Below are 22,589 nucleotides of genomic sequence, written 5' to 3'. Positions count from 1 at the left end.
ACAAAAGGAGTTTATTTATGCATAAAAAAACCGTACTTCTCCCCCCACTAATGCACTTACATTAATTTATAAAACTATATGTACCAATAAAACGCAGCAGGTGGCGCTAACAGATGTTGTCTTCCGTGCCGCTGGGTGGCGCCACACTGATGTCCTGTTTGCGGAACTGAACCCCGTCGCTCCACCAGCAACGAGTAAACAGACATCCAGGATGAATAGGATGTCGTAAGGCGCTAAGTTTTCCATGTTAACCGCCGTAAACGATACGCAGCGACACCGAAACTTGCGGTGGTTATTTCCTAAACGCAGAAAGTGACTGGAAAGGGCGCACTGAACGTCAAAGCGTTTGTAACATTACAATGGCAGCCGAGCAGCTGCGGAATAAGATGATGCCAGAGCTATGTTAAGCTAGCATGCTAAGCTAAATGCTAGCGACGGTCGAGCAAAGTTGGTTTTTGGAATGGTAGTGCGCCGCGCGAGCTCCTCTGGACATGTCAGCCGGAGCAGGAGCCGCTTCAGGCGGCTCTCTAGAGTCAACGTTAGACAGGAAGCTTCAGGGTGTCTCAAACACCATGGAGTCGATTCAAGGACTGTCAACGTGGTGCATCGATAATAAGAAGTACCACAGCCTGATTGTACGACACTGGATGAAGTGCTTGAAGAAATGTAAGTAGTTCTACCTGTTTATTTGACAGTTGCTGCTCTGGCTGTACATTGTGTTGTCGTTTGGATACAGCGATCATAGTCCTCCTATGGTTGAAAGTAACTCTGAGATAATTACTTGTTTTTTTTTTTTTCGGCTCACAAACTGAGAAGTTTGGCCTGATTTGAAACACCGAGCAAATGGAGTTTAATGAACGTGCGCTCCTCCGCCAGTTACTCGTTGGCCAGTGCTAGCTAACTTACGTGGAGACGAACTGTCAGTTGCTCTCAAGTGGCAGTTATTTCTTGAGGAAATTAATTTATTTCTTCTGTACAGTATTTCTGCCTCACTGGTTGGCAGGAAAAGCGAAAAGTTTCTTTACAGGGGAGATGCCAAGTCGGGAATAATGTCCCAGGTGCAATGCGTGAAAGCGTTTATTTTGGCATTTTGATCACGTGTCATAATTTTGTTTGTGAATTTATCACGAGAACCTGACAGACACTCGAGTTTAGTGGGGAAGCCGGTACTAATATTGAGTGGTGGAAAAAAAGTTTCAGATTTAGATTTATCAGCCAATATACATCAAATGTATATAATATTCTGTGAAATGTACTTACCAAACACTTCTAACAAAGATAGAGTACTCAATTAGTTAAAGACATAGGGATGCTAGGACATTTACTGTTTTGGTCCCCAAAAGTAATGCAACATTTTATTGGACTTTTTATTGTATATCCAACCACCTGTAGATATGCACTGATATCCCAAACTAATTTTGAGTAGTGTATGTAACAGAGGCTGTTTTACATCTTATCAAATAATACTATACTCTCTAAAATGACATCTGTGCACTAAAACAGCAAAGTTCACTGGGAGTTTGATGTTTATATATCACTGAAGCATCTTTTTCTGCAGCATAATCTGAAGAAAAAGTTTTCATATTGGCGCATATTGGACAACACATATGCCCATACAGATATATCTGTGGGTGGCCAGTGTAAGGTCCGATAATATTAGCTATCCAAGTATTGGTTGAGCTGTAATTTGCACCGGCGAAGTACTGAAGAAGGACAAGTGGCCCCTTAGACCTGCATTATTATGTTGTCTCGTATAGAGTTCTTCTGTCCAAAAGTAATGGAACGTCTCATTATTTAAGTTTGTATTGTGCTCCCCTTACTAAATTAAGTTGTGTTCCATCAAATAACCTTCAACTCACTGACATCCAGGAAAACCTATTGCCACATATGGCGTCACTATGAAAATGCTAGTTGGTTTCTGGGTCTCTGTGCAAAATATATCAAAGTTCTTGATGGAGACTTGGAGTCAGGAGTGGGCAAAAGCAAATTTGGTTCTCATGTACTACTCTGTTCAGATGAGGAAGATAGCTGTCATGTTGTTTAAGTAATATCATCTTTTGAAACATATTGTGAAGAAAAATTGCTCTGTAGTGCTTTGACTTATGAATTCACCTAAACCATCTTCATATTTTTTCCAGAGCAACAGAAGGTTGGCTCAGTCTTTGCTAATTGAATGTTTTATCTAAAAAAACAAAACTCTTAATAATCTGGCAACCTATGCAAGGCATTTGTCAATTGATAATACAAATAACCTGCAGCACTACTCTTAATGCTTTCCCTGATGTACTGGGCAATAGCAGAGGGGGTGCCAGAGAACCATTAATAGACTTGATATTCACTGAAGCATGAAAATCATCTTGGCAAAGCACTTACACAAATTTAGATGCAAATATTGCCATGGTCCTATTACAGATGTGTATAAATCACAGTCTATCTGAGAATGTAAAGCGCATTTCCTTGACTCTGTATTGTGCTCAATGACAATAAAAATGAATCTGACTTAATCTAAACTAAAGGAAGGAATTGGTCATATCATTGATGGAGCAACCAAATTTGCAAATGTACATTTTCCATTTCCTATCAAATACTGTTTTTTCTCATAACATAATAGCAATCTATAGCTTTCACCAGCATCATACCTTGTATGACATAGTCACTTGAGCTGTTTCTGTTGAATTGTGATCCTGAATCAATTATGTCTTTGTATCTGCTTCTGATCATAGTTCTATGCTTTGTAACTTGAGCTTTGTGGCTTTCTATTTGAGAGCAAAGGGCAAGAGATGACCCTAAGGACTCCTTGTAAAGTTTGACACTGGCATTTAGCTGAGCGAAATACCTAGGCCTATTCTGTCACCCCAACCAGTGTGTGAATGCATTAACAGTAACAGGTGGTGCTTCAGTCTACGGCTGCTGTGTGGTATTCTACAAAGCTGTCTTGTTGTTGGCCTTGCTAGTTGTTTACTAGATTAAATATGTTTGTTTACTCAAAAATGTGTTTCATTAGTTTTTGCTACAACATCTGGCAATATTAACTTGTTAACCTGAATTGTTGGTATATGTTAAAAAGTCGATCAGCTGTGGTATTTAAGAGACCTGGCGCTGGTACAAAACCTTTTTGGTTTCTTTGGTTTCTTTCTTTATGTAAAGCAAAATTTCTTTGATGTCTTGCTGTTTTGATGTTCCAAAACCATTTCTGTGTTGTTCACTTCCCCTGTAGCAGCAGATAAGGGATTTTATTACAGGCGTCTATGCTAAGGCTGGCTGTCTGACTTTGGTTTTACTCCCAAACTCCATGAAAGTGGAGTTTGTCAATACTCGGAGGTGGCCTTACCTCACTATTGTTTGTTTTTCTCTCAGCTTGTGTTTAAAGTTGTGTGTTCAGTCAGTTAAAATGCATTGTGACTGAGACGTTGTTTGCCTTTGTTCAGCTGGATCACACATTTGAACTATCAAATGTCTACGTCATACATAAATGTAACAGTTACCTTACATTAATTTGAAAGGGAAAATCTTTACTGGGGGAAGTATTTTGATGAACTCTTTAAGGACAGGTTCATGCAAAAATGAAAAATCAGTCATCATCTATTCACCCCCGTGCTGGAAAGTTGTGTAGCCCACAAAACATTGCTGGAGCTTCACAACAAAACAGTGTTGCAGCATTCTCCTAAATTACTGAAGTGCATGGGGACTTCTGTAAAACGTAAAAACAAACTGAAACCCCACCTCTAAAATTGGTCCATGCAGCTTGTTCAGTGTAATCCAAGTCTTTGGAAGCCCCAACACCCCAAACTGATTTGAAAAGACGTCATTTACAACCTTTCTAAAGTCAAAATCTTCACTGTAGCTGCTAAGCTAAGAGATTAGCATGCATCCCATCCTATGAGGATGCACAAGCTAAACCATGCATTAAAGGGTTTAGATAACATTGCTATAAATCTGTTCGATCTAAGGACTTCTGGAGACTAGGATTACGCCACATGAGTCATGTGAACTGTATGGAGCCATTTTATTGTTGTTTCTTTCCGTTGTTTCTTAACTTTATAAAACTCCATCTACTTGAGTTGTTTAGGATAAGCCTGGTGAGGTGTGACGTAACAGGAATGTTTTGTTGACTATTTAACTCACCTGACATTTCATCAGCATGAAGTTGGATAGATAATGACTAAATTTTAAATTTTCGGTGAACTTATTTTAAAACAGCTGCGAGGAACTTTCCTTTTTTGTTGATTCTGGTGCCTCCTGTGTCATAAAGATCTTGATCTGGTTAGTGTGTGCAAACCTTTTGGTAGTGAATAGAGAACAGATGTATGTCACTAAATATGTTAAAGGAAAATCTCCTATTGCTTTCTTTTAACTAACATACTACACATGTCTATAACGTACTCAAAATTTGCCTGGTAAAATGCAAAGACTGAATCCTTTGGTCTGCATTCCGTAAATCAAGGAATCTGACCTAATGACAGACATTAAAAATGATTCAATAGAAATAGCCAATCTTCGCACAAGTGGTTGCATTCGCTTGAGTTGGTCAGATGGAGGTATCAGTATTAAAATGAGACTGTTTCATAACCAGTTTAAAACACCTTGTCGTATGTTTAAATGCAAATGACTGACAGTGCATATTGATTTTAGGGCTGACCCAGTAGGATTTACAAATGATCCTTTTATAGTCAACATTTTGCAATTGTTGAAGTCTGCACTTTGTTCAAGATATGTGATCTCTTTCTATCATTTGGAGGATTTATTAAGCAACTAATTGGATTTTTTTTTAAAATGAAAAATGTAATGGTCTGCTCATACAAATTGATTTTGAAGATTTGATTTTTCACTCTTTGATAAAATATTTTCTGACCAGATAGCTGTGTTATGCAATTTAGGTATTTGGTTCTTTGTGTGCATTAATACAAGAGTTTTGTTATGAAAAGTATGTAAACTATAAATAGATATTGATTTTGTGTCTTCACCAGAAAATGGATATCACGTTAGCACCAGTATCAAAAAACATATTCTCTAGTTAGACTCTGTCCTTGTTATTTCGGTCTCCTCTCTGTTGTTATCAGAGAAACATAAATCACTATTTGTGATGATGTTGTAATGTTTTGTTGCAAAATCTGATGTTGGTTAAATGTCAGATATCCATTGACTTTATGTTCTCTTAGATAACAATACTTCATTAATGTGTATTGTTGTATATCTATCAATGTTTAGGTTTACTTTAATTAGTTTATCAATATCTTTACTTATTGAGTAACAATACCAATCCTTTCAGATATACATCTTAAAGAATTCTAAGATTTATTTGCATTTCTCATTTACCATCATTATAAAATTAATATTGTTTGTTTATTCATTGCATGAGTAAAACAACAGCCTTTATTAAACTTATAAAGCATTAGTCTAAAAGTTTGAGAGCAAAATAACAGTATGCATTTAAATGACCGAGGTTGATCTTAAGTGCCTTGGATTGATTGTGAAGGAGACTCACATTTTCTATTTTATATCAAGACTATATTTCCCACATGCAATGAGCCCCTTACAAGACTGAGTAAGCAGGGTGCACTGGAAGTTTCCAAGGAGTACCTGCATGTGCATCTGCATCTTAAAATGTTTCTGTGTCTTGCTGGTAGGCTGACTTATTAGGTTACTAACCTAACTAATTTGTTAAGCTTCTGATGATGACAGCTGGATGCTTGTCTTTTTGACATTTTACAAATGCTTCAGAGCTTCACCCGTTGCCATGGAATTTGGCATCCAAGATAGTATTCGAAGAAAGTAGATATTTGGTTGGCTGCATTCGAAAAAGTGGCAAACACTGACAAAGAGAGCGGGAAATTGAGCTTTTCTGTGGCGTTTTAAGTAGTCAAATAAAACCCAACTATTAAATCAAGCGAGGGAGCATTTTTGCTCCGCATGGACACATTTGATCCCGTGAGCACAGGGCTGTTGGTGCATGCAGTCCCGCTCACTGAAGCTTCAAACCCCCCCAAAATGGGCCTTTTCAGGGTCTCCTCCCTCAGCAGAATCACATAGTCTCTAACATTAATGTCTCTCTTTCCTCTGACAGCTGAATCCCCACACAGGCTCAACCTTATCTACCTGGCCAACGATATCATTCAGAACTGTAAAAGGAAAAATGCCATTGTTTACCGTACGGCATTTGCAGAGGTGCTTCGAGATGCCTTCCAGCTGGTCAAGTAAGTTAGATAGCAAAATGACTGCCTTTCTTAATCCTTTGTCTTTTGCTTTTGTTACTTGCTTTCTCCGTCCCCTCTGTCTTAGCTTTTGTTTTATTCTCTCAAAGAAGTTCCTCACTCATAAATAAATCAAATTCGTTGTTACAACAAAAACATATAAATCTCTTGGTTCACAGCGTAATCCTCTTGTTTTTTTCTCCAGCCTTGATGGTGACCCTAAGGTTATTAAATCAGTGGAGAGGATATTGTCCATCTGGGAGGAGAGGGGAGTGTATTCAGGGACGCTGATTACTGAACTCAAGAGTATCTTGGTCAAAGAGGAGTCACCTCCTGAGACACCCGTGGAGCAAAAAAGTAAGTGTGTTTATTCATTTATTTTCTTAATTTCTTTTTCGTATTTATTACTATCAGTAGCTGTGCGAAGTTCTTGAAACTGATTTCATACAGACTGTGCATCCATAGTTGAAATGTTGTGTAATGAATATTTCATTCTTATGTATTCCTGTTTTTACATTTATGAGAGTTATATGTAGTTTTACAGTCTTTACAGTCTTTTCTTTTATCTAGATCCTTGGCACATTATTTTGATGTGATGTCTAATTTTCATTCTTATCTTCTTGAAGCTCCAGTTGAGTCTAAAGCAGATCTACGGTCCAAGGTTCTTGCAGAGTTTGTGGTAAGCAAGAAATTGAAGTTTTAAGCTGGATGGGACACACTGGATGCTTGTACAGCACTGCTGCGTGGCTTTACCTCTTGCTTTTCATTCAGGCATCCATGTTAACAGGTTAGATCAGATGCAATAGATTGGGTTCTCACGCACGTGCCTGGCATGGCTACTGTGTCACATGATCCAGATTCTTGCCTATTTTTTTCAGAGAACCACAACACTTGCGGGGCTCTCTGCAAAAATAGGCCTGAAAACGACCTGTACACAGTGATATGGACATCATACCATTGTTTTACTACAGTTTTAATGCATGTATCTGTAGAATATTTCACAGACTTAAAAGAAAACTCACACAGTTTACTTTCACTTTTAATTTCCCTCTCTTTCCTCATGCTTTCCTCATGCCTCGCTGCAGCAACAACACACAAATGCAAATGAGCAGCGGCAGCTTGGCAATGTAGCCATTGCGCAGTACACAGGTATCCAGTGTGTCCAGCCTGTTAGTTGTGCTCTTTTCCTCCTTTACTCAAACATCGTGTTGACCTTGCCGTGTGGCTCTGCTTCAGCCTCAGGCACTAATGGATGAACTGTCGAAGTACAAGAGATCTGTGGAGGAGGTTGACATGAGAGAAAAACAACTGGCAGCTATGAGGGTTGACATCTGCAGCTCTGTGGCCCTTAAGAAGCTCAAAGGTACCTGCTTTATTCACCTTCTACCCTGTTGTACTGCAACACACAGATCATCAGTGGTTCTTTTGTCATCCTGACATGCTCACTTCTTACAGATAAGGCCGGAGGAAAGAAGTTTTCCAAGGATTTCGAGGAAGGAAGTGCACAACTACAGGAGTTTGTCAAGTTCCTTGACAAACAATGCAAAGCAGGGCCTCCTCTAATGGAGGCCCTCAGCAACGCAGATATCTTCTACGAGATGCAGTACAAGGAGGTCAAGATTGTTGCCAATGTGAGTGACTAATGTATTTGTAGTCAGATGTTTGTTGTATTACTTACGGTTAATTTCTCAATCATAAGACATTTTTTTTAGCTCCGGCCCTCTATGGGTAAAGGAATCATGTAGAAGTAAGTTGTTGTTTGTAGACAACAGTGGAAAGAATTGAAGAGACGATTTTGAAGTTTACATAGAAGAACTGCCAGCAAGAATTTATTCAAAAGCCATGGCTGACCGTTTTACTAACAGTTCTAACAAATCAACGCGCAAGATTTTAGAGTCAGCTTAGCCAGGAGCTGTTTTGTTTATGTGCTTGTCAGTCTCACTACTTACACATAACATGTAGAGGACCAAGTTGGAGCACTTTTAGCAGTGCATTTATGAAACTGAAATAACAGGAAAAATGAATTCAAATTAAAGTCACCAGATCTGTTGTGTATTGAATAATAAGCAATTGGTTCACCAATTTAACTGTTCATGTACTGACAATTCATTACCTCTCCTCTCTAGGCCTACCAGACATTTGCAAACAGGGTGTCCCACCTTAAGCGCAAGCTGGATGCCCTGAAGGCCAACTTGCCAGACCTGGACGACTCGCCCATCCCCTCACCCTCTGCAGATGCACCGTCTCCAACTGGCTCAGAGTCCCCTTTTCATGGTCTGGGATTGGCTGACCCCGATCCAGATCTTGATGGCTCTGCTATGGAGGATGAGGCAGAGCCACCGGCACCGAGCCCTCTGTCCTCACCAGGAGGATCTCCTAAACGCATGGGGACACTTGGGGAGAATGACAATCGTGAAGTGGAAGACATGGAGCTTTCTGATGAAGAAGTGGACAGCATGGGTATAATTGGTGAGGTTTCTTATAAATGACTAACTGCACAATGAGGACTTTTTTAAAATGCTCTTTGAGATAATTCACACTGAATGAGAAACAACTGCAAAAATAGGCAGGTAAAGACACTGACTCTGCTGTAAACTGAATATTGGCTCAACTACTTTCTGCCATTTTATTGAGAAATGATGGAGAGTGAATCTAAAACACAAGTTTAATTAATTGCTAAGGAAAGTAGTTGTTTCGAGCTTAATCTCCTATTAGAAGGAAAGATCTTCTGTCACTGTAAGGCGAGCATTTAAAAAAGTTCTGTATTTTCACTGCTGTAAAAGAAGAATCTTTTTTTAGCTCCATTTTTTGGATAGTTGACCTGTGTGTCACGATTTTTCACAGACGGCGGGTGAGACTATGTTTCAGTGTTCTTGGCAGCATGTTCCCTAAAAATTTCTTGGCAGTGACTTGTCCGGTTCCAAAAATGATCTGCACTTGTAGAAAATCAATGACAACTGGAATTGTGTTGCATTCTAAAAACAAGTCTAAACTATGCATGTCTTGTTTCATTACAAAAAGTGTATATTTGATGGCGTCCAAACCCTCTCTCATTGCCCTCCCTTACATATTTTCTCCTCAGTCGAAGACCAGATCAAATCCACCAACCTGGAGGTGTCTACTCCACTCCGTGCAAAACCTGAGCCATCAGTGACAACAGAGCAGCCTATCGCACAGGTCACACCTCCTGTAGTACCTTCTGCAGCAGCTTTGGAAAGTGTTGATCTGGCTAAAATTGGTTCAATCCTCAACAGTTTAAGCTCAGTCATGAAGAACACAGGTGAGTGTTTGTGGCCAATTTGAGGATTGAATAACTGGGGACTGAATAATAAACATTGTTTTTGACTACTTTTTTCTGTTATAAATGTGGTTTAAGAGCCATCTTTCACTGTTGTGGTGATTTGTAACTAAGGTGATTGTCTGTCTCGGTCTTGCAGTACCATTAGTGGAGAGTCCACCTGCAGCAGCCCCTGCTTTGTCCTCATTGAAGACCACACCTGCTCCATCTGTGGCTGCTCAGGATCCCAGTTCCCTGGTAAACCTTCTTTCCGAGGTCGATATGAGTCCTGCAGACCTCCTCGGTGCGCTCTCCAAAGTCCAGGGCCAGGGCAGCTTCGATGGTGAGAATAAGGAGTCCTTCACTTATTTTGTGAAAATGAATAGATAAATGAATTCCTTCCACTTATTTAAAGTAGCAAGCTGGCATAAAACACATTCTCCCTTTCTTCACTTAGGCATCGCTTCTCTCCTGAGCAGCCCAGCTACAAATGTCTCCTCAGACTCCTCCAGTACAGGCAAGGTTCCACCTTCTCCCTCATCCACATCTGCATCAGCAGTGCCCTCTCAGAGCCCATCTCTCTCCTCTGTTACACCTTCAGGCAGCTCCACTATGAGGCAGAGCACAAGCTCCCAAAAGACCCCTCAGGCATCCAACCCAGCCTCTGCCCTGGTGCAGGCTCTCCATACAGACATGGAGTTGACAACAGAGCCTGAAACGTCCTTGTCTTCCAAGAGTTTAGAGTCTAAAATCCACAGCTTCCTGCAGGGGAACCCAGCTTTTAGTGCATTTGACTTGGATTTCTCTTCACACCCAGTGCAAGGTGGCGATACCCTCAGTCCAGTAACTGCGGCAGACACGCAGGGTGGGACTCCAGTGCGGGACGAGGGCGGAGGTACACCAACTCAAGATGAGATCATGGACAAGCCTGCTGTAGCTTCGTTGATTTCCAACACAAATCAGTCATCTATTGGAGAAACTTTTGAAACGGCTCCTGTTGCATACCAAAAGAACAGTCAGCAGAACTCCAACAATTCCCAACAGCAAGCTCATCTGCAACCAGATGTGGCTCAGAACGGGCAGGTCTACCAGCCGTACCCATATGGCAAACAGGAAACGTCGGAGCATGGCATCACTGCACCTGTTGCACATTACCAGCAGATTTCTGCAGAAACTGGAGGGCCAGTGCCTGGAGAAAGAGCCCCGGGCATTGCCAATAGCACACAGACAGCTGAAGGCTTTCGGCGGGGTAGAGAAGGGGGTTGGTATGGTGATGTTTACCCAGAGGGGAACTCTCAGCAACCCGGAGGCTTCAATGTGATGGTCCCTGGAGGGGCTGGAGAAAACAAGACATCAGGACTTTATCCATACCAAGTCATGCAACCTCATGAGTTAGGATCCCAGCAGGGCGCCTCTGCACCACCTGATTACTTCAGAAACAACCTCCCCCCTATCCCGAAGTTCCCTCCACCTCCTCATACTTTTAAGGTACCTCCTCCTGTCCCCAGTGGCGCGATGATTCCCCAAGGACAGCAGCCAATGCCCCGTACAAACACAGGGGAGGCGCATGGGTCCGGAGTCAGTAGTGTCATCAGTGGGATGGTGGTCCACGACCATCAACACAAATCCATGTTTCATTCAGATGATCCGCCGTATGACCGACCTCGCCCTCCTCACCCTGAGGATTTTCGCCCTCCTCGCCCTGAGGATTTACGTCATCACCCAGAGAATCTGCATTACCAGGAAGAACCCGAGTTTTACCACGATAACCACCGCCGTCCCGATGCCCCCTTCTTTCAAGAAGAGCCTTACCACCACACAGAGGAACCATATTACAGGCCAGGCAGCCCTCCACAGCACTACCCCAGAGTTCGAGCGCGCCTGACTCCCCCTCTCTCACCCTCAGAGGACCCATACTTCGCACACGACTACCAACGTCACAGCCCCCCTCCTCCACACTATGCTCCACGGAGACCGCCACCTCATCCTGAAATACGTCATCCTGGTATGCGGCCTCCCCTTCGGCCTCCCCACTCTGCACACCACCCACGCCCCATAGGACCCCCACGGGCACCATTTCCTCGGTTCCATGGCCCCGATCCAAGGATGAGAGGCAAACGCCCAGGTCCAAGAGGAGGGGGCCCTATGTTCGCGCCAAAAAGACCATTTCCACCCCCACGATACTGACCAGACATGTAGCTTTGAACTCTTTAAAACACTGTGGATGTCATGAAGGCGGGGGCAGGACTTTAAGACTTGTAATTTCCTCAGCGTTGAGCCCCACACCGGTCATAAAAGTCTGAAATGGAAAATGTGTGTGGTGCAAGGTGGGCATCAGGAGACAAAGTTTGACTGAAGAAGAATTAATTCAGCAGCTGCCAGGAGAAAAACAAACAGCGAAGAGCATGGAGGAGAACTAGAGACAACACCACGAGATGTAAAAGAGGTCGGAGGCTCTGAGAGGGCTGCTGAGCTGAGGAGCGAAGACAGAAGATTAAAGAAAATAAGAGGTGGATATATATAATTCACTTTTTGTGTTATTTGCTCCAGTATGAAGCATTGCATTAAGTATGTAATTTAGTGTCAGTTTTTTAGAGGTCAGAGTGTGTGCATGTTATGCGGGTGAGCATGCGGTCGAGTCTAAATCAACCAGTCCCAGATTTTGGATCCGAAGCTAATTTTTTGCTAAGAGAGCGAGAAAAAGAATGTAGTCGATGCAATGTTTCTGCTGTTATTTAGTTTTTCAGTGAGCAATTTTTCTTCCTCCACGTCAGCAGTGCTATCGCAGTAACTTTTTGCTAAAACGTTAATTTAAATTTCACCTGATAAACAGAGTGTATGTTATAGAATTTATGTTCCTTCTACAATACACGTTTGTTCCAACTCCGAATGTTATATTTGTAAAGCGATACACTCTTTCACGGCGCAAGATCCCTTTCGGCGTTAGATTTCCGTCTCGCAGAGCGGCACAAGTCTAAGCGATGGGAGAAAGACGTGTGAGAGTAATTTTTTTCAGCCTCCAACACCGACGCAGACGAAGCACGTTTTTGGAGGGGATGAAGATACTCGGGCTTCAGTTTCATTTTACTTGTACTGACTAATAAAAATCTGAGTTTGAAAAACTGTGTTGTTTTTTTTTTTTTTTTCCCCTTTCCTCTGATCCTGTTGCACCACTTCCCTTCTGCTCATCTGCTATACAGGCCCAAACTTGTCCATCACCAGAGAAATTAGCATACCTATGTTTCTTTGAAGTCCAGTAAAGTAAGCACAGGTTGCATCACACAGTTTCATGTGTTTTTTAGGATTATGCTACTTGAGGTCAATATTTAATCACTGTTTTAATACTTAAACGTATTTTTTAAAAAGTCTTAAGGAAGTGTTTGATCCACCAAAGTATTCGTAAGCTGGTTGCTATTGCCATGCAACAGTATTCCAGAGAGGGGGAATTAACTGCTGTAAATGAGGCACATTTACTGTATTCGAAACATTAACTAGTTATATTTTTGTAGCGTTTAGATACTGCCTGTTCTGCCAAAAAGACGCAGCAATTTCTGCTAGGTTATAGTGTATTAAACTACTTTGACATGTTGCCTGAAAAGCCTGTGTGCATGTGAGGTCATTTCATAAAATCGAAAGCATTTTCATTGGCTTCCTCAGACTTCAGCTTGCTGACCGTAAATGTCTGTATAGTCACTTGGTGTTGTCAGTCGTAGAAAACGGATGAGTCTCGCGTTGCATCTCTTTTTAGCACAGGTTGGGCCGAGGTCTCAAATTGGCTCGGAAGCAAGAATAGATTTGTACATGTGATTTATTTATGAGGCTCTATTTTCTGTGGAGTTCATTATGTTTAACTCCTCTGCAGATTACATACTAAAGACACTACTTAAAGAATAAGTTCACCCAAGAATGAAAATTCAGTCATTATTCACTCACCCCCACGCCGTTGCATGTTCGGGAGCTTCACAGCAAAACAAGTGTTTTCCTAAACAACTGGTGTAGATGGGGGACTTGTTTTAAAATGTTACAAAACAATCGAGAGCACTCATCCAGTGTTATCCACGTCTCCAGAAGCCCCAAGATGCCAAATTGCTAAAAAAAAAATAAAAAAAAAACCCTTGCTCAAACCCTTGACACCCACCCACTTCAGCCATTGAACCTTTTAGTTTAGCAGCTACAGTGAAGATTTCCGCTTTGTAAAGGGTGTAAATAACTCAATTTGGGATCTCTGTGGAGTTGTATTATGCTAGATGAGCTGTATGGAGACATATTAGTTTGTTTTTTAGGTTTTTAAAACTTTTTAAAGGCACCATCTGCTTCAGTTGTTTAGAGGAATACCACAACGTTGTTTTGCTGTGAAGCTCCAGAGATGTTTTGTGTACTACAAAGCTGTACCTGGCTTTCCAACAGCATGTGGGTGAATGGGTAATGACCAGATCTTTTCATATTTGAGTGAACTCACTGTGCAAGTTAGTCTGAGCCAGCATGTTTTTTTTGGATTGTAGTCTTAACAGTAACAAATCAGCGCATCTTTCAGCACTTAGAAATCAACCACATCTTCATAAGAGTCCATTAGGCCCTACTTTAAATCCTCTGAGTCCCCTTCAATGTTTTCTACTGTGCTGTTGTAGAGATTAGCACATTTCCAATTTAGGGTTCATTGTTTCCCTCTGGAAAACATGTCTGATTCCCTCGTGGCACAGTAGAAGGCCCCCTGACTCCTCTAATGCCTCTTTAATAGAGGAGAGGGCTGCTATGGACTCTTAATCTGAGGCCACACTGACTCCACGTGGAGCTTCAATGTGAAGTTTGAAAGGAAAAAGTCAATAGGATCAATTAGACAGTTACAAAACAAGTATTAAAGTCCTCCTTGATTGATTTTTTTTAGTGAAATCAAATCTTATTGTGCTCAAAAACCGCTCAGTGGCACATTAGATTGCAAGTGTAAAACTTTTGATTTCATGCTCTTGAAATACATAGAAATAAATCTGCTTATGACAGCTATCAAACTATACTTTTACGCTTAGAGTTAATTACGTATTATACCATCAAATTAACCTATTATTTTTAAGTGGTTTTTAGTCTTTCCAAACTTTAAATGATCTCCATTTTGTTAGTGAAGAAGAAGTAAATAATAAATCTAAATTGGTAGCTTTAAACAAGATGTTTTACATTCATACTCACTGTAGCAGAAATGCGCATCCTGATCAGGTTGTACCTGATTAATCTGCCCGGCCTTAATTAACACAATCATTACTGCCTTTGTTTGGGCAAATTAGTTTCGTGTCTTGGAAATAATGGGGAAAACCAGTGAATTCAGTGCATTATAGTTTGTTTGGGTAATAAATCTAAGGCAGGAAGCGGTGTTCAGATTGATTCCTGAAATAAGAAGTACAGCAACGAGCTCGGGGTCCTGTTCCTCATCTGTGGACAACTAAGTTATCCACATTGTAATGTTGATGATTTGACATGGGCTGACATCTGGATTTTTCTGGTCCTACTTTTGATCTGCAACTGTTGTCATGGCAACGTATCCATTAGATAAATCCTACAAAAGTCCAGTCATTGAGATTAAACTGAGAGTTTTTATCTCTCACGGCACCCTGTCTTAGATTTATAATGATGTTGCTGTGATGTGTAACCATCACTATTTAATGTTCACGATGGCGAGCTTCCTTTTACCCAAATACAAAAGAAAATGAAATGTTGTATTTTAAAAAACTGAACACATGACATTAGATATGACATTGAAATACAGAATTTTCAGTTGAACACTAAAAACGTACTTACCTCCCATCACCACTTACATTTACTCCAGTACTGTACTTGTGTTCAGTTTGAGGTACTTCTACTTTACATGAATATTTCCAATTTCTGCTACTTTACATTTCCAATCAGCTACAACTAACGTACTCTTAACTCCATTACATTTATTTGATGGCTTTAGTTAATTGTTACTGCATCTGATTAAAAGCAGCGCATTAATTTAATCGGAAATCAGATTACAAAAAAGATCTCATAATCAGAAAAATGCTAAATATGGGATTCAATAAAGGCCCAGGCTGATAATTGATCGACCCACAGTGTAAAAAAACATGTAAATGTGGATGTAATTTTACATGTACTTAAGACACTTAAATTGATTTAATAACAGATAGTTTAATATTTTTACTCAAGCACTACTCATTTGAGTGTCAATGCATGAACGCACATTATACATGAATCTGTTCCTCCAAAACACCCTAACCCTAATGTAACTGCAATCACATGATCACGGTGTCAACTCTGTCCTCTTTTCGCCTTCATTTCAAAATAAGAGTGCGCTGTTATTCAAGATAATTTCACCAAGGATTACCAAGTCAATCCTCAAAATGGCTTTTCAGAGTACCAAATTAGCTGTCTGCGGATAAAAAGGATTATTTCACATTGAGTTAGCTTGAATTAGTGAAGCCACATTTGAAGAACTGGGGCCAAATGTGCGTTTTTGTGGGTTTTTTTCCCCTCCACTCAGGGTCACTTTCACATTATTAGTCTGATTTGTGAGGTGAACGAGACGATGCAAGAATGGCTACCTTCAGATGACGATGTTGTTTATTGTGCTTCAAGTGTGCCGTAATAAATAATGGTGATAGTTTAGTTATTTATTCTGAGAGAAATATAATGTTTACTTTCCCAAATGTTGCATAAATCCCCCCCCCCCCCCCACCCCCCCACCCAATTGCATTTTAACCTATTTCCTGTTTCATCCCCTCCCTCCTCCTGTTTTCCTCCTCAGGGAGCCAGAGCGACACTTTGATGTGTCTGATGTGATGGGAACCTTTTCCACATGTTAACTCAGGGAAGGTTGACGCGGCGGCGGCTGTCTCCTCTTTGAATCCTGCACCCGCTCCCAGCGAGAAGGCTCTTCACGGTCTGACGTGAGCTGCTGTGTGAGTATGCCAGCTCCAGCTTAATACATCCCAAACTGAGTGGCACCAGCAGGAAATCAAAACAATCAATACTGGGAGGGAGAAAATAAATGTGATGAAATTGTTTCTCTCTGTCTCTCTCTCTCTCTGTGTGTGTGTGCGTGTGTGTGTGTGTGTGTCTAGCCGAGTGTTTGGGAGGAATCACGGGAGAGCAGGGAGGCTGGACGGAGGAGTAAGTACAGACAGGATTATTGAATACTGTTTAAACATTAAATTCTTCCTCTCTTTGTCAGCATCTGTCTGACAGACAGAAATGAACCTCACAGGCATTCACACTCCTCCAATATGTAAAACAAATGTCCTTCTATTAAATGTGTGTTTTTTTGTGAAATAAAGAATTGTTTTTCATATCAGAATAAAACAAGGGTGTGCTGTTTTGTTATTTTCACACAGCTTGTCGTGTCAGCTTCTCACTGAGCTCCGAAATGACTCTGTGAATTCGCCTTTTGTCACATATTCCCGTGGAAGTTTCAATCCTTCTGTTCATCCCAAAAATGCAGAATCATCCAATGTGGAGATCTGTAGATTTCACCAGAAAATATGAAACGAAGACGGCTGGTAACCTCCGTCCAAGTTACAGATCATGCTGCTCGTGGAGTATTTAACCGCTCCCTCATTCATTGATTCATTAAAGCTGGTGGTTTTAGTGAAAATGATGATGACCGTGGTATGAAATATTGATACTGTGTTTATCATACACACGTGATGCTTTAGTGTAAATAATCCAGTGCCTCTTAAATTATTTCTGTTTCTTCATATTGTCATAATAGTTGGCAGGTTTCTGTACAGCAATAATTACAGACCCTCTCTTCACCTCCCTGCACTTGTATTTTGAGTATAATTCATTTGCCACAAAAAAAGAGAGAGGGAGAAAAGATGTATTTGACTGGGCATTTTTCCCCCTCATCATGTTATTTTATTTTGTCGACCCTTGGTCTTCCCCTATGCACCTGTCCATCCACAGGTGTGCAAAACGTTTGTTCTTTGGAGTATTTTCTGAAACCAGGCACATTTTTTGGACAGTGTATGTGAAGAAACTGCTCAGTAGCAACCAATGTTTTCAGTGTTGTTGAGGATTTCAACATCTGAGTAAAAGCTTTTTAACCTTTTTTCCTTGAATCTTCTTTTTACCTTTATGTTCCCTACCAAAGAGCACCTTCATCACATAGTGTTGCACTTCAGAGCACTGCAGACTTTTTGTTTCTTCTTCTTTTCTTCTTTTATTTTAATTTTAATGAACAACCTACGCACAGTGCCGGAACAGAAAATGTCACTGAAGAGACACCAGAACATTATGTCCACCTGTGGGCTGAAACACCTGACTGTAGATCAGATTTTTTGTTCTAGAGCTTTGATACTTTTCACTACTAACAAATGTGAATATCATATCCTTTTAAACACTTGGTCTCAAAAAAGCACTGATGCTTTTGACAGCCTTAAAGGTGCACTACATAGTTTTTAGGAAGACATTTTAATCAGGAGAGACAGGTCTTCACTGATGGATATTTCCTTTCTGTACTCAAACAAATCTTTTTTTTGCATGAATAAACAAACTGACCTTGAAGGTCAACACAATCTCATACTGTTTTACTTTGTTTATATGTGGTGGACCCTGCCACCTTTCGAGCTTCAGATAATGATCAGTGGACCTATAGGTTCCTCTGAGAACCGCTTGTTTATTCCGTTATGGAAAAGATAAATGTGTCTGAGGGTGTTTTATTACCTCATTGATATTGTAATTATGAAAATTCTGAGTTTAAACGTTTTTCTCCAAAACTATACAGTGCCCCATTAATATGAAGTACTTAAAATTAGCTGTTAATCAACAGTAAATAAGAATCCAGTCTATTCTGTGGTGTTTTAGGCTGCTTATATTTAACTGTTTTCTTTCTTTCTTTCTTTCTTTCTTTCTTTCTTTCTTTCTTTCTTTCTTTCTTTCTTTCTTTCTTCTGCTCTGCATACTCCTCCCAGTTCCCATCACACTGAAGTTTTCCTCTTTTGCAAAGTCATATACATTAACACAGCAGCAGCATAAACACGGGTTGCTGTCCGCAGCTCGACGCCAGATGTCGTCGTTGGTTACACTCTCAAATATAAAAAATAAATATATATATAAATACACGTTTTTTAAAAAGCCATCCATTGTTACAGTGACACAAATCACGTTTGATGTTTATCATTCATTTGTGTACCTGATCAGAGGCAGGCTGGACTGAGTGCTGCTCTGCGGGCTGATACTGGGGCAGAAAGGATTTAGTGACTGATGGCAGATGGCGGTCTTAACATTAGAGTCGAGCCGAGGAGAGACTCTGCTGGTGGGAATAAAAAGGATTTAGCGGCGGAGAGAGATGTGATGTGCGCCCGAGGCTTCCTGTGTTGTTTTTAAAATAAACACTGTAATGTTGCTGCCGTGCCGTGCCGATCCGAGCTGAGCCGAGCCGAGCCCGGGTCCAGATCGTGACTCGTTTGAAGTGTGTGTGTGTGTGTGTGTGTGTGTGTGTGTGTGTGTGTGCGTGTGTGTGCGCAGGTCGGGTGTGTGCAGCCCTGCTGTCATGTGGGCTCATTGTTTACATGCTGTCGAGATATCAGAGAGGGCGTGTGCGTGCGTGCGTGCGTGTGGTGCGGTGCGTGTCTCTGTATGTTCGTGTGTGTGTGTGTGTGTGTGTGTGTGTGCGCGCATGTGGATGTGAATCCACGGTCCTTCCATTTACACGCGCTCTTATTGAAATTATGTCTTTTTCCACTCACAGAGGGAAAATTGGAGCCGTGATAATGTGTCACGAGTTTCGAGTGGACCCGTTTCAGCACCGTGGCCAGCTCCACGGCGAGAACAAAAGGCGGATTTGCATCGCTTGATGTCAGGGACCGTCCGCTTTTTACCGCCCACATGAAAAAACGAAGAATAAGTCTATAACACCCCTCCTGACCTCTCTGCATCCCTGTCTTGTTTCTGTCTTTTTACTTTTGACAGACTCGACCGTTCACACCGAGCAGAAATATAGATTTGGTGACGTCTTCACTATTGACACATACATGGTTCAAAATGAAAGACTTTACAATGTAATTTTAAATTCTTTCAGAACATTTTTTTTATGGGGGCTACATTTACTTCGCTTCAGCAAAAGCTACAGGGAGGATTTAAACCCTCGAGCCTCGACCGCTGTATCTTACATGAGACATGCACTTTACCAGGAAGACTGTTTATCAGCTGTAATACAAACCATGTTTTTTCATCAAGTAGGCTGATGTCCCGAGGCTGGATGACCAAATCACAGTCTGATAAATAACTCAACTCGTAAACTGCATGCCAGAGGCTCAAGGTTTCAGTCCACTCTGTTGATTTTGGCCACATAAAGTCAAATTAAGCCATCATAAAACCTTTAATTTTGAACCACAGGAAGCTCCTTAGACGCCTGTAATTAAAGTTGAAAAGAGGTCTAAAATTACATCGTGAAAACTTTTAATGTTGGACCCCGTCAGGATGTCACTCAGATATCCAAGAAAAATTCATTCTGGCTCTCCACTGGACGCCTTTCAGCATCATCAGAAGCGATGAGTGGACGTCTTTTCGATATGTTCTTGCTCACTGGGTTTTATCATTAAGTGACATTGTGTCTAACATGACATCACAACATCTAAACTGGGTGATATTCAGTCTGAACATCTAAGATGTCTTTTTTCAACCTGCCAACATCAGTATCTCACAAAACTGCTGGAAAAAAAATCCATATCGTTGCATCCCTGCTGTATGTATTTGACTCTTAATCACCTCTGTGTCTCATTCTTCTTCTCCGTTTATATCTTCTTTATATCTCGAGTGTGATTTTTTTTTTTCTAGAGGGAACTACTGTAGCACATCCAGTTTCCCCCTTTGGGATAAATAAAATGTCTGATTCCGATTCTGAAAGAGAGACTCTATTGATGCGAGTCATTATCCTCTGGTAGCCAAATGTTGAAGATTTAATTTCATTGCACTTAAGGTTTCATATAAAATGTCATGAATATGGAACTAAACAGGCTGTGAGCTACCAACAAGAAGCCTCCAGGACATCGTAATGGGACTCATTTCATACATTAATAGAAAATACAACACAGAACAAAAGTACAGACAGCATTACAGCTTTGACTACTCAGAACTAGGTTTTAGTGCGTATGCTTGTGTGTGGGACTCGTGCAGAAATGTCCACTGGACGAGGTAATGTGCTTAAGTTTTCTTCACAATGCGTTTAGTCACATTCACGACTTCCTTCCTCACTCAGTATAATCTGATGTTTCCCTGGAAGTTACTATAGCAACAGGCCGACCAAATGAACACACACCATCATCTTGAAGAACATGACACATTTCTCTGGGTTTGAACATTGTCGGAAACATTTGGGATAATTCGTTTGCATTTTAACGCGGGAAAGTGGTACATATTATATCTTTGAGATAAGGTGCCATATATAAACTAGTGGGCCCCATCATGTGTTTCAGCATTATGTGTCTCTGTGGCGTCTGCATGCTCTCTACTCCGTGTGTGGTTTCCTCTGAGTGCACTGTTTTACAGACATTTTGTGAATTGTTGACTCTATATTTGAGTGTAATTGGTGTCTGTGTTCTGACTGGCTACTAAGGGACTCATTTCTGGTACTAAATGTACACAAAGTTACGTATATGACTGACAATACAAACAAATCTGTTTCATTATTTCATTTGGGGACTATTAGCTTGCAACTTGACCTGGGGCGGGAAGGCAACAAACAACCACCAAACAATATCAGTAACACTTAAAAGCACAGTATGTAATTTCTGCTGCTACAAAAGTAGCATGGGATTATGGGAGTTGTTGTCTTTGTTGTTGAAGAACCTCCATTGCTCCATGACCCAGGTACAAATGTTCATGTACAACATAATGTTTGTATTTCTGTTATGTTAAATCTCCTGCGCAGACTTCCCTCCTCACTCTCTGACCCACAATTCATAGCGACAACAAAATGAAACGTAGTGTTACCTTCAATAAATTACAGATTTGAGTCTTTTTTGGACATTTTAATGCAGAAATGTTCCATATTATATCTTTAAGCTCTTGTGACACATAGAGTGGAGTGGCGGTGATGTGTTTCCGTAGGCTGACATGGAAGTTGGCATCACCTTGATTCCCTCGACAAAAAGCTTATAAGATTTTTGAATTGGATTTTTGTACATCGCTGAAAACAATCTCTGCGCTGAACACAAGTTTACGATGCTGGAAGATAATCTTCACAGATGAACACCACCTCCAAGCGTAAATTAAATCACAGAAGTAAAAAGCTAACATCATAAACAGACAACACGGCAGTCGTATGACTTAAAAATCATCAAGTCTAACAGTCTTGCTACACAATTACTACACGTTTTCTGTAAACTGATCAATCTACAAGTTGTAAAGTTATGTATTAGAATAGTTTGTAACTACAGTCGACCTGTAAAGACGGACTAGCGAGTAGATGAATCTCTGTGTCTGATGTGACGACCTTTACTGAACTCGACAACGTCTGTAGTCTCATTGAGCCACTGGCTGGCAACCGCTGTTTTCAAGACACGTAAGCGCTTTTTAATTAAAGATGGTATTTGTAAGAAACGTTGATTTTGTTGCGCCTCATTCCCAACCGGTCCAAAACTGATGGGTGGCAGCTGACCCGTCCTACAGTCCCAAAGCATCAGATTTGGGGGACTTTGGGTGGCGTTTTTTTCTTACAAATAGCACCTATTATTATTTTTTTTAATATATAATTTTAAAAATTTGATTTTTTTTAATAGTAATTCATATACATTCTTACACTGATGGCGTTGGCTGCCATGCAAGGTGCCGACCAGCACATCAGGAGCCGTCCTGGGGACTCTTCGACATGCAGACAAGGGGGAATCAAACCAACGACCTTCCGATGACATTTGTGCCCCTGAGAGTCACAGCCATCAGTGTAGAACAAAAACATGTAAACATCTGAAGCATTTCCTAACCACAGACCTTATTTCGGGCATTGAAATCGACTGGATGGGCAAAAAAAAAATGTTCACAGATGTTCTTTGTTTTAGGACCACGAAAGAAAGAAAAAAAAAACCTAACCTGGTCACAAATACTCATCATCACACTTTACAGTCGTGACTGTGGTTTCTCTCATTCTTTCTCCCTTC

General features: G+C 40.8%; 1 protein-coding gene across 3 annotated transcripts; it reads left to right on the top strand.

Moving 5' to 3' along the window:
- The first annotated feature begins 176 nt into the window (after window positions 1-176).
- rprd2a (regulation of nuclear pre-mRNA domain containing 2a) lies at window positions 177-16,766 on the top strand. 3 transcript variants are annotated; one of them, XR_005074256.1, is made up of 12 exons: window positions 178-666; window positions 6,065-6,194; window positions 6,397-6,548; window positions 6,818-6,870; window positions 7,428-7,554; window positions 7,647-7,822; window positions 8,318-8,660; window positions 9,274-9,471; window positions 9,629-9,811; window positions 9,926-11,978; window positions 16,241-16,394; window positions 16,557-16,766. XR_005074256.1 is itself a non-coding variant. In XM_037093055.1 (11 exons), the coding sequence occupies exons 1-11, from the start codon at window positions 492-494 to the stop codon at window positions 11,653-11,655; spliced, it is 3,183 nt and encodes a 1,060-aa protein (XP_036948950.1). In that variant the 5' UTR covers window positions 177-491; the 3' UTR covers window positions 11,656-12,591. The 3 variants fall into 3 exon arrangements, 2 of the variants coding, with proteins under 2 accessions (XP_036948950.1, XP_036948949.1); XM_037093055.1 differs by lacking the exons at window positions 16,241-16,394; window positions 16,557-16,766 and having other exon boundaries at window positions 177-666; window positions 9,926-9,985; window positions 10,070-12,591; XM_037093054.1 differs by lacking the exons at window positions 16,241-16,394; window positions 16,557-16,766 and having other exon boundaries at window positions 9,926-12,591.
- The last annotated feature ends 5,823 nt before the right edge of the window (window positions 16,767-22,589 follow it).

This window comes from Acanthopagrus latus, chromosome 3 (assembly GCF_904848185.1).
Source record: "Acanthopagrus latus isolate v.2019 chromosome 3, fAcaLat1.1, whole genome shotgun sequence".
In the NCBI taxonomy this organism is placed as follows: domain Eukaryota; kingdom Metazoa; phylum Chordata; class Actinopteri; order Spariformes; family Sparidae; genus Acanthopagrus; species Acanthopagrus latus.
This window is presented reverse-complemented; position numbering and strand designations above follow the sequence as displayed.